Source organism: Prunus persica, chromosome G1, assembly GCF_000346465.2.
Source record: "Prunus persica cultivar Lovell chromosome G1, Prunus_persica_NCBIv2, whole genome shotgun sequence".
NCBI lineage: Eukaryota > Viridiplantae > Streptophyta > Magnoliopsida > Rosales > Rosaceae > Prunus > Prunus persica.
In genome coordinates, this window is record NC_034009.1 from 8,798,420 (window position 1) to 8,811,150 (window position 12,731).

Below are 12,731 nucleotides of genomic sequence, written 5' to 3' on the forward strand. Positions count from 1 at the left end.
TAGTTATTAGAATAATTCCTAATAATAGCTATGCATCTTTTAATTGAAGATCAAAGTGCCCCACCCAAATTACCCGTCAATGCGCATTTCAATTCAAGTGCCAAACCTTGGGATTCACTTTTCACCATCAAGGTTTCAGAGGCTTATGAAACTGTTAAACATATTCTATGGTACTTTGGAAACTTGTGGTCAGCCTGCTGTGGATGATTTTCAAGCAGAAACTCCATGGAGCCCTGCAGATCTTTCTGGAGATGCTAGAATTTTAGTATGGAGGGTATGCCCTCAATTCTAAGGACAACAAGTTGGTGGTTTTCTTAATATTTCCGTGCCTGGTGTTAATTATTCCTCTTTTTTATTTTTATTTTCTTTTCAGGGAATTGGCAATTCTGTGGCTACATGGCAACCATGTTTTCTTGTGTTGTCGGGAATAAATCTTTATGTGTTGGAGTCTGAAAAGTCACAGAGTCACCAGCGACACTCAAGGTTGCTTTTCTCCTCTCTCTCTCTCTCTCTCTCTCTCTCTCCCACCCCTCTCTTTCCCTTTTTGTTAACAAGGCTATATATTTATCAGGACTGTTGCCCAAGGTTTCTATTTTCCTCATCTATTTTGTTTTCTTTCTGGTTCTCTATTGTTGTATTTTTGTTTAGATTATATTAATAAAATTATGATGTATTTTAACTTTTTTGTTTGATAAGTAAAAGATAAGTTTACCTGAACCAGGTGAATTTTAGGTACAGGGAGCATACATAAGAAACACCAGAAATTTACAACTGAAATTTCACTGAATCATCATAAGATCCTGAGTTAAAGGATTAACGAGACTAGCCAACAATGGGATCATATTCGCAACATTGCTATATTGATGTCTTGGAATACAGAACATTATGACTTTCTTGCAAATGAGAAATGAAAGAGGAGATGATCCACTGTCTTATCACTACCTTTGCACATATAGCCCAATCAACCCTCCAAAAGCTGGCAAGAAACATCCCATCTATCCCTTAACAACTGATAATATGGTCTACATTTAATAATACTCCCTTTGCGAGGGAGCTACTACAACTTATCAGGTTCCTTCCTCCTTATCCTTACAGAGTACAACAAATCCAGAAATGCACAAACAGGCTCTAGTTTCAAATGTGTGCCAACTTATTAAAAGTTGGAGCCCACTGAAATCCCCCATTTGATAGAGTCTCAAACCATATAATCAGTGATCAATGCTTCTTTGTTTGAAGCAATAAGATAAAGCTCTGTAGGAGATCTGTCAAGGAGTACCGCAGTATACGCATGCCAAAAGCTAGCCCTATGCCCATCACCCACCTTAGTGCAATAAGATTAGAGGAAGAGGTCAACCTCGTCCCAATTCTCTCCCAAACTCCTACTCTATAGGACTCCATCACTTGATTTGTACGCCAAAAACCCCACCTGAGCACACTCACGCAAATTGCTTTTCCTCTTCTTTCTCTTCTTTGCCCTACGGTTTGGTTTCTTGAGTAATATGAAATTTTTTGATTGGGCATTTCTTTTGCTATTATTTCCTGCAATTGAATGTTTTATGCTCCTAACGGAAAATCTTTTCATTGGGATGCTACAGCATGGCTGGCAGACAAGTGTATGAGGTTCCTCCAGCCAACATTGGTGGTTCATCGTTTTGTCTCGCTGTGAGTTACAGGGGGATGGACAATCAAAAGGTATGTCAAATTTGGTTGAAGTGATATTTTAACATTAAGGATGTATCCTTTTTACTTAAAACTAAAAAAATGGCAAGTTAGCTTTGAGTCTTAGCATATGCCAATTTGCTTTCAAACATCTCTTCACCATGTCACTCATTCTTTTGTCAATCGTTTGGAGAAGCAGCAATTACAGGGGAATTGGAAAGTTATATCTCTGCTTTAGACTTTTTATCTGGATATTTGGATTGTGGAAGAACATACATATGTTTATGTTCATTTTGTTCTAGCCCTTGTGCTTGGTGCTGGGATTTATTTCCTTCTTTAGATTTAATTTTTTAGTTTAATTTAATTTAATTTTTTTTGTTGCATATTTGTTTCCTTTGCAGGCTCTGGAGTCTTCTAGTACCTTGATTATAGAGTTTCGGGCTGAGGAGGAGAAGGCCGTTTGGTTGAAAGGACTTATACAAGCCACATATCAGGCTTCTGTACGATATAAAATCTCTCTCTTGGATCTTAAATGTCCTAATTTATTTATATCCTTCGTCCTTATTTTTGAAATTTGTATTTATTCTGGATATAGGCTCCTCCGTCAGTTGATGTTTTGGGAGGAACAAGTGATCCTGTCACTGACTTTGGTGAACCACATATCATGAACTCAAAAACAGCTGACCTTGTCATTAATGGTGCATTGGTGGAGACAAAGTTATTTATATATGGAAAGGTTAGTGTTTCTTTCAGTAGATCCATCTTGTCAAAGTAACTACGGGGTCCTCATCATTCTTGGTTTTGGTTATTTTAGCAAATTTATAGCCATGCATAATTGTTCTTTAGGAGGCAATGAAGACAGAAGGAAAAAAGTTACAAGCCTACTGATTAAGCAATTTGAATTTTTTTTCCTTCTATTTTGTATTGTGCAGACTAGTGATAAACTTGATGAAGAACTTGGTGAGACTCTTATTCTTGAAGTTCTTGCCAATGGGGGGAAGGTTTGTGTGACTATTTCATACTCCCTTATGATTTATGACAGCTTGTGTCTTGCGTTCAAATGAAAATTTTGGATGCGGAAGTATATGAGATTTTAAAGTTATATATATATATATATATCTACTGAGATTGTTGTCTTCTTCATCTTCATGATTGTTTCTATGTTTCTGATCTCACTTGCATATTTGCATCAGAATAGTTGGGGTGTGGGCGGGGAAGAAGTTTCCCTGTAATTTGCTTTTTCACTATCTTCTTGTTATGATGTACAAGTGTTCTTGGGTCCTTGTTATGTGTAAGTGTTTTGGTATTAAATACTAGGCCATTTTCTTTTACAGCTACACATGAGTCGTTGGGAAGGTGACCTGACACTTAAGATGAAACTGCACTCTTTGAAAATCAAAGATGAGCTTCAAGGTCGCCTGTCAACAACCCCACAGTATTTAGCTTGCTCAGTGCTGAATAATGACAATTCAGTTTCTTCTCCTGTCATAATTGATCCACACTGGAAAGAAATGTCTACTTTGCTTCATGCGGATGATGATACTTTCACAGATGCCTTGCCAGATTTTATGTCTATGTCAGATGCAGGTTTTGGTTCACAAATTATGAATATGGATACAAGTGCAACAGCTGAGGACATCAATGATGGTACTGGATTTGCTTCTACTGACAACTTGATTCTTGAAAAGAATCTGGTAAAGGGAAAGGTCATTTCTGGAGAGATTTTTTATGAGGCGGAGGGCGGTGATAATTTAAATTTTGTATCTGTTACCTTCATGACTCGGAGTTCTTGCTCGCCTGATTATGATGGTATTGATACACAGGTACTGACTGACGTGGGCAGTTTACCTAGTTAGAGATCCTCGATCTTTATTGTATTTGTTTAATTTGCAATGGCAAACTAAATTAATTTAAGCTTTGTTTCTAATAAAATAGAAAAAAAGTTTAATTTGCACACTGACCCTTTGTACTGAATTTTTGTCAGATGAATCTCCGCATGTCCAAACTGGAATTCTTTTGCAACAGACCCACTCTTGTTGCTTTAATTGATTTTGGCCTGGATTTAAGCTCTGTGTACTGCACGGAAAGTAGTGCAGACATGAGTAAACTTTCAGATGATAGACCTTTGATGAACAAAGAAAAGATTGAAGAAAATGGGCGTGTCAAAGGGTTGCTGGGTTATGGTAAAGGTCGTGTAGTATTTTATTTAAACATGAATGTTGACAGTGTTACTGTGTTTCTTAACAAGGAGGATGGCTCTCCATTTGCAATGTTTGTGCAAGAAAGTTTCCTGCTGGATCTCAAGGTGATGGGAATATTGTGATTAATAATTATTTAAATCTTCCCTTTTTATTTCAATATGTGTGACATGTAAGTAGTATTTTTAGTTGAAATTTACTTTTATGTGTACTTTCAGTTGATATTCAGCCTTTGTTAACTGTATCAACTGACTTGAGTTATTTGTTCTTTAAGGTGCACCCAAGTTCTCTTTCCATTGAAGGCACCCTAGGAAATTTTAGACTCCGTGATATGTCTCTTGGAACAGATCACTGTTGGGCTTGGCTTTGTGATATACGTAATCCAGGTGTTGAATCGCTTATCAAGGTATAGATGACTCTTTTGATCAACTATTGCATTGCGGACATCCAATTTGTTTTATTCAGATATTTCTTCCGTTTTATGAGACACTATTATCTTTTCATTTGTTTTGCAGTTCAAATTTAATTCTTATAGTGCTGAAGATGATGATTATGAAGGATATGATTACAGTTTACGTGGCCGACTTTCTGCTGTCCGCATTATATTCCTATATAGGTTTGTTCAAGAGGTATGTTTGACATTGCTGACAAATTCATGGGGATATATTATTGTTTGCAACCCAAATGCTTAAAGTTTATATTTTTGGGGTTTTATATTCTTTATTTTATTGTTAATGATAATTTATCTTTGTTTTGAATTATGAAATATTTTATGGGCATGCGAATGCAGATAACAGTGTACTTTATGGAACTTGCCACCCCACATACTGAAGAGGCAATCAAACTTGTTGATAAAGTTGGAGGGTTTGAGTGGCTAATTCAGAAATATGAGATTGATGGAGCTACAGCATTAAAGCTGGATTTGTCACTTGATACTCCAATAATTATTGTTCCGAGAAATTCAAGCAGCAAAGAGTGCGTAAATTTGAATGCTAGTTCTTACTGGATAATGTATATCCGATTTACTTAGAAAGTTGAGTTGCATTTGGATGAATGGATTGAGAAATATCTGATAAAGGGTATTAAATAAAAGTTATGAAAATGGTTCTGTTCAAATTTCAAACAGTTAGCAGATGAATAGTTGTCACAGATTAGAGGGGCATAGTGTGGTGTTGATAAAGAGAGGTGAAAGCTTTAGTGCTATTGCTGGTGGTGCTGCTTTTGATTGATGTGCCTGCAGTGGTGCAGTGCTGAAGAATATGCTGGTGTTAATAGTGGCTGCAATGAGACAGTGTATAACTGAAGAATTTGTTGGAGTACCATAACTCCAGGATTTTGTTGCTTAATGACCGGATTTATGACTGGATGTTAGATTTTCAAAGTTGAATGCATTTGTTATACCAGTATTGAATATTGACATTGTCTCTATGTTTTGTTCAATTGCAGTTTCATTCAACTTGATTTGGGCCAGCTAAAAGTCACAAATGAATTTAGTTGGCATGGTTCCCCAGAGAAAGATCCTTCAGCTGTCCATATTGATGTCCTTCATGCTGAGGTAGATGATTATTGTCTTTTTGTACATCATGATTGAAATACGGAATTATTCATTACCTCTGACATAAAATTGCAGATTCTGGGGATCAACATGTCTGTAGGAATTGACGGTTGCTTGGGTAAATCAATGATACGAGAAGGCAAAGGACTTGATGTTCATGTGAGGAGAAGTTTGAGGGATGTCTTCAAAAAAGTCCCAACATTTTCTCTTGAAGTGAAGGTAACTTTTGCTTGTGAAATTGTAGAATTTCATTGCGTTTATCTTTCTGATCTTGCGGCAGGTTTCACATCTTTGGTAGGCATTATGGTGGTGGGGGGCAGTTCATCTTATGGTTGTTTATATTTACATAGGGCATTTGGGTAGGGTTCATCTTGTGGTGGTTGGTAGTTAATACATGTATTGGATGATATTAGCACATGGGGTTCAACAATATAATGTTTCACATGGCGAACATACTTGGGACTTTCTGGGCGTTTTGGATCGATCCTTGATTTTTTTGTATTCAATAGATTGGGACAACATGTTATATGGTTTGTGTCGTTACTTATTCAGCTTGATCTGATTTTTTTAGATTCCACTTCATATGGTACAAATTCTCAATTAACTTTATTTTAATTGTTCAACTGTTTTTGCTTTCTAGACGGCTACATAGTTGAATGAATTTGACTTTCCTGAATTTCAAATAGGTTTTGAATTGATGTTCTTCTGTCTTTCAGTTTATTGGATTTTTACTGTCAGGCATGCAGAATGTCACAATCATCTTGTTGAGTCCTTTTGATTGTCTTAAACTAGGTGGGCTTATTGCACGCTGTCATGTCTGACAAAGAATATAAAGTCATTCTGGACTGTGCATTCATGAATTTATGTGAAGAGCCAAAGCTTCCCCCTACTTTCCGTGGTGGCAAATCTGGTACGAAGGATACAATGAAGCTGCTGGTTGATAAGGTCAACATGAATAGTCAAATCCTTCTATCACGAACTGTTACCATAGTGGCGGTTGTAGTCGATCATGCCCTGTTGGAGTTGTATAATGGCATTCATGCTGAGTCTCCTTTTGCTCAAATTGCTGTGAGTATTTACATCGGTTATATTTTGGTGAAGTTTATTCTCAAATTATTATTTTTTGAATAGAAACTTTATAAATTCAAAAGAGATAAACAAAGAAACAAGCAAGTGGATAAGGAATCCACAAGAGCAAAACAAAAGCAAACAGCAACCTCAAGACCAAAACAAACAAAGGAAAGGACAAAAACAAACAAGAAGGCCACCCAGGAAAAAGAAAAGAGCAACACATCACTTCACAACCGCTAACAAATCTCTCATAATAGAAGAGAGAGCCAAATCCTTAAAAACAGGAGTGACCAAAGCCCATAATGCTGCCCAAAACTTCACTCTATCCCACATCTCAGCCACCCCCACGCCCTTCTTGTTCTAAAAAATTCTTCTGTTACGCTCCAACCATAAGTTCCAGAACACTGCATACACCAAGCAACCCCACAGAACTTTAGCTTTCTTCCCCCTACCCAGTGCATCAATCTTGTAGGATAACAGCTGGATGCAACCTTTAGGTCCTGTTTTAGCTTCTCTGAGATTTCAGCTTTTATTTTGGTGTTAAGACTTTGAACAAAGAGTGGTTGGTTGTTTTCTGACATGGTATGTTTTCTCCGAACATGTAGTTATGGATTTATGTAATTGTTTCTCTGCTTTACAGCTAGAAGGTCTTTGGGTATCATATCGGATGACTTCATTGTCTGAGACAGATCTCTACATTACCATTCCAAAGTTTTCTGTTGTTGACATTCGCCCTGATACAAAACCTGAAATGCGTTTAATGCTTGGATCATCCACTGATGCTTCTAAACAAGTTTCTTCTGGAAGTTTGCCATTTTCTTTGAACAAGGGGAGCTTTAGAAGAGCAGACTCTGATGCCGGATTTCATGTGGATTTACCAGTGTCAACAATGTTCTTGATGGACTATAGATGGCGTAAATCATCCCAATCATTTGTGGTTAGGGTTCAGCAGCCTCGAGTTCTTGTTGTAGCTGATTTCCTTCTGGCTGTGGGTGAATTTTTTGTGCCTGCATTGCGGACAATAACTGGTAGGGAGGAAGTGATGGATCATGAGAATGATCCCATTAGTAAAAACAGTAGCATAGTTTTCTCTGAACCTATTTACAAACAGACAGAAGATGTGGTGCACCTGTCTCCAAGTAGACAATTAATAGCAGATTCTTTACACATTGATGAATATACATATGATGGATGTGGAAAGACCATCTGTTTAAGTGGGGAAATGGACGCAAAAGAACTCCATTCAACTAGGCCTCGACCCATTATTATAATTGGACGTGGAAAGAGGTTGCGGTTTATGAATGTCAAAATTGAGGTACTGATCCTTCCCCTTCATCTGTAACAATATTTGTGGCTGGTTTTTTAGTTATTTTAATGCAGAATCAAAACAGGCCTAAGATTTCACTACTATTTAGATGGTGTGCAATTGGTGTCTTCCAATAAAGAATGAGAAAATTCGTGTATGACAAGGATATAGAAACCGGAAAAGTGACTATAGAAGATGGAGATTATGTGATCATGAGTCTTGTTTTGTTTTATTTATATATATTCTTGGGTGGTTTGTCTCATGTCTTAGTATTGGGCATGTGTATAGTAAATTCTTTCTTGAGTTTGCTGCATTTTTCAACATTTGATTGATACTTTCCTGTTATACATCAGAATGGTTCTCTTTTGAGGAATTATACATGCTTGAGTAATGATAGCAGCTACTCAGTATCGTTTGAGGATGGTGTAGACATCGTGTTGCTGGACAGTTCCTCATCTGATGATGACGACAAGAAGAGTCTAGAATACTTGGATAACTCGTCTGACACCTCAAATATTTCTTCGTATTCTGAAAGTGATCCAATCCCAAGTTTCAGTTTTGAAGCACAGGTAAGTAAATTATTAATGATAAGGCTTAATTGGTGATTTGCCCCCTGAACTTGTACCTAAGTTTTGTTTTACCCCGTCCTTTTTTTAAAAAGAAAATTAAGGACCCGAACTAATTGTTTTAGCCAATTTGCCCCCTGACGTCAAAATCTGCCACTTCCCATCCATTCTGCCGTCAAGTTGGTGTTTTGGTGGAGACGTGAAATGACAAAAGTAACCTCCAACTTGATGGCCAGATGGATGGGAGGCATATTTTTATGTCCGGGGGCAAATTGGCGAAAAAAATTAGTTTGGGTCCTTAATTTTCTTTAAAAAAATGATAGGGGGTAAATCGAAACCTAGGTACAAGTTCAGGGGGCAAATCACCAGTTAACTCTTAATGATAAATCTGTTTATGGCGTACTAGTTACTAGGTATACGGGGATCAATGTCTCTAGCGTGGCATTTGCTTTTGCTTTTGTTGATAACCTTTTGTGTAGTTATGCTGGTTCTGATGTACTTACTGATTTTTAGGTAGTTTCTCCTGAGTTTACCTTCTATGATGCTTCAAAGTCTTCTCTGGATGATTCATATGGTGAAAAGCTTCTCCGTGCAAAGTTGGATTTTAGCTTCATGTAAGAGTTGTCATATTTTATTTTCACATAATAATTCCATATTTTCCAGGGAAAAGTTAGGGTGCAATATAATCTAACTGCAAATATGAGTTGAATTTTATTTTATATATATACACATATTAATGTTGATGGATTTATTGTGAGCATATTTCAGAGATATCTGTACTGATATAGGCAAAAATCCATGGATATTCGTTTAAAAACAGACATTTTTAGTAAAACTCTGGGGAATTATAAACCCATCATTAATGCATCAATTTTAAGCAGTAGTAATCTTTATTAATTAGTATATCTATGATAACTATATGATATTTAAGGCGAATACAATATGTGGCGTTGATGCATTAAAAACACACAATTTTTTTTTCTTGTAACTGATAAAAAACACAATAAAAAGTACCCATTGTCATCCATCACTTAAGGTACCACCATCTACAGTAGCCAGTTCTTTGAATGTGCTATCATCACTCATCATCGTTGTGTATGTGTGTAGTGTTGATCAGAATTTTATGAAAATTTTGATGATCTACACAGATTGATAACCAAATCTTTTTCTTTTTCTTTTTTAAAAAAAATACGAACAAACTAATTGTACTGAAATATTGAAAGATGTAATTGATGTGCACAAGCAGTCCACAAAAGATATTAGGCACCGCCTACAAGAGCAAAACATAATAGCTGTACTACACGAACAAACACCACTCAGTCCTAAAAACAGCAACATTACCCACCCAATTGACACTCAATGACCAAGACACAGCAGCTTCCGAATCCATGTTCAAGAAAAAGAAGGGCAGTTCGGAAATCAGGAGAAACTTAAGGCCAAATAGAGAAGCCCAAAGTCTTGATTTATTGGCATAGTTCATCCTTTGACTCCACAATTATCCCTAAAAAATGATGGTGTTTCCCTGCTTTTGGTTCTTTGAATCATATGTGATTTAGTTCTAGATTTTCCATCTTCAAGTAATGTTTCCTCTTTTTTCTTTCCACCTATATTTGATGTGGCTGATATGTCTTAAGACAAAATGCATATGTGACTTGTAGTTGCCTCAGTTCTTTGGCAGCTTTTGGGTTGATTATAGACACACACACATACATGTATATATGTATTCTTTTCCATCTCCATTTGCTCTCTCTCTTTTCATAAATGATACTCTTGAGAGCTTGCATTCTGGAAATTTACCACTTATATTCTAAAAGTATTTCAAAGTAGTATTGTAGTGGTAAAAGAATTTGCACTAATCGAGCTATATAACCTGTTAATCTAACAGGTATGCATCTAAAGAAAATGATACCTGGATTCGAGCCCTGGTGAAAGATCTTACAGTTGAGGCTGGTTCTGGTCTTATTGTTCTTGATCCAGTAGATATATCTGGGGGTTACACTTCTGTTAAGGACAAAACAAATATGTCTTTGTTATCAACTGATGTTTGCTTCCATCTTTCACTGAGTGTTGTTTCCCTTATACTTAATTTGCAAAGCCAGGCAACAGCAGCATTGCAATTTGGAAATCCTATGCCCTTGGTTGCATGTACCAATTTTGATCGAATTTGGGTGTCCCCAAAAGGTCTTTCATCAGATTAACTGGAGCAATTTGATATCTTACCTGTACTATTTTTTCCATGAGTATTGCTTTCCTGTTAGTCATCAAGAGTTTTGTGTATATTTATGCAGAAAATGGATCCTGTTACAACCTTACCTTTTGGAGGCCTCGAGCACCTTCAAATTATGTTATATTGGGAGATTGTGTGACATCAAGGTAGAATTTAATGGACTTTTTGTTTTGAGAAGAAATAGAATTTTATTAATGAAATGGAAATAGCAATCTGTAGACAAGCAGTTCACATCAACAGAGATGAAACTAAAAGCTCCTATTTGACAAGAATAGTTATCAAAGAATGTTGTTCCATGCTGCATATTCTTATTTGGGGTAATAGTTATCAAAGAATCCAACAAGTATGCTATGATTTATGCAGAGGCTCTCAAGCGGTAATAAATTAGAAAGGAATGTAATGTACATATCAGGAGTGCAAGTTAATCCGGTTAGTTTGGAAGGCAGGAATAAGTTAGGATTAGTTGCCTAAGGTTAAAGATGGATTGGATCTTGCCTGTATGTTTCGTGGTTCCAAATGTGAAGGTGGACTTCTTTTCCACAGTACTTTTTGAGTGGATTTTAGTAAAAGTTTCATTCTTTTCACAACAAAAGTACAAGTCAATCTCTGAGTCTTGAGAAAAAGATCTCTTTGTTTTAGGTTGCCAGTAGGTAGAAACATGCCACGCATATGCTGATGTTCCTTCATCATGTGGAATTAGTACTCTTTGAGGAGTTTTAATAAAAAATGTTTAATAACAAAATAGATAGTGCATGCATAATGGTGTAAACAATAATATAAATCATGATTTGCATTTGAAATGAATAATTAAATGAGATAAACTAATTAATAATACATGGAAGGTTTAGGGTAGAGCTTGGTAGCTTGTTGTATTTAGTTTATTTTTAAATGTTGCTCTATTTGAGTAAGATGCTTTCTCGTGTAGTTCTATTATGTGTGTTCAGATGCTATATTTATTTATTTTCGGTTTTTGTGATATGTCTTCAGGCCAATTCCTCCTTCACAGGCGGTAATGGCAGTGAGTAATGCATATGGGCGTGTGCGTAAGCCAATTGGTTTCAATCTCCTAGGCTTGTTCTCTGCTATTCAAGGATTTGGTGGTGGTGATTCTGATGTTGGTAGTGATTGTTCTCTTTGGATGCCTGTAGCACCACCAGGATACATAGCGTTGGGTTGTATAGCAAATATTGGGAAAGAACCCCCGCCTAATCACATTGTTTATTGCATTCGTTCTGATCTTGTCACGTCAACAACATATTCAGAATGCTTATTTTGCTCTCCATCAAATCCTCAATTTGCATCTGGATTTAGCATCTGGCGTGTAGAAAATGTTCTTGGATCATTTCATGCCCATTCTTCTGCTGAATGCCCTTCCAAAAACAATTGTTGTAACCTCAGTCTTCTTCTTCTTTGGAATTGGAATCGGCATCATTCTTCTCCTAAAGAATCTGCCTCAAATTTGGCTGTTGATCATAGCTCTGGATGTCAGCAAACCAGAAACCAGACTGGAAATTCTTCTGGATGGGATATTGTCAGATCAATTTCAAAGGCAAATAATTGTTATGTGTCGACCCCTAACTTTGAGAGAATCTGGTGGGACAAGGGTAGTGACCTCCGCCGACCAGTCTCAATATGGCGACCCATTGCGCGTCGAGGCTATGCCATAATGGGTGATTGCATTACCGAAGGGTTAGAAAATTTTATCTCTCAGTTTTCTTTATCAGTCTTAGTCATTTGATTTATTTTTTGTATTTTTTATTGACCATCATGTGTTCATTCTTTCAGCTTAGAGCCACCAGCTGTGGGCATAGTTTTTAAGGCTGATGATCCCGAAGTATCTGCAAAACCCGTGCAATTTACTAAAGTTGCGCATGTTGTAGGCAAAGGTTTCGACGAAGTCTTCTTCTGGTACCCACTTGCTCCACCTGGTTATGCTTCTCTTGGTTGCATAGTCTCCAGAATGGATGAAGCCCCATGTGTAGATACGTTTTGTTGCCCTAGGATGGATCTTGTTAACCAAGCTAATATTCTTGAGGTGCCAATTCAAGATCTTCGACTTCTAAGGGATCTCAATGCTGGAGCATTTGGAGAGTTGAAAATCAGTTGGGTTTCTTTCTTTCTTTCTTTTCTTTTTTTTTTTTTTTTTTCC

The 12,731-nt window shown here is 36.8% G+C and overlaps 1 protein-coding gene across 1 annotated transcript in view; it reads left to right on the forward strand.

Moving 5' to 3' along the window:
• Positions 1-12,731, forward strand: part of LOC18789557 — a 36,290-nt gene that overhangs the window by 10,427 nt on the left and 13,132 nt on the right. The window contains 22 exon segments of the mRNA XM_020554180.1: positions 50-274; positions 374-483; positions 1,596-1,692; positions 2,061-2,159; positions 2,255-2,395; positions 2,592-2,660; positions 2,994-3,482; positions 3,644-3,964; positions 4,132-4,263; positions 4,373-4,486; positions 4,648-4,832; positions 5,304-5,412; positions 5,488-5,631; positions 6,205-6,480; positions 7,124-7,798; positions 8,143-8,358; positions 8,869-8,969; positions 10,241-10,536; positions 10,644-10,728; positions 11,570-12,271; positions 12,368-12,624; positions 12,627-12,682. Coding sequence (XP_020409769.1) covers positions 50-274; positions 374-483; positions 1,596-1,692; positions 2,061-2,159; positions 2,255-2,395; positions 2,592-2,660; positions 2,994-3,482; positions 3,644-3,964; positions 4,132-4,263; positions 4,373-4,486; positions 4,648-4,832; positions 5,304-5,412; positions 5,488-5,631; positions 6,205-6,480; positions 7,124-7,798; positions 8,143-8,358; positions 8,869-8,969; positions 10,241-10,536; positions 10,644-10,728; positions 11,570-12,271; positions 12,368-12,624; positions 12,627-12,682 — 4,899 coding nt within the window.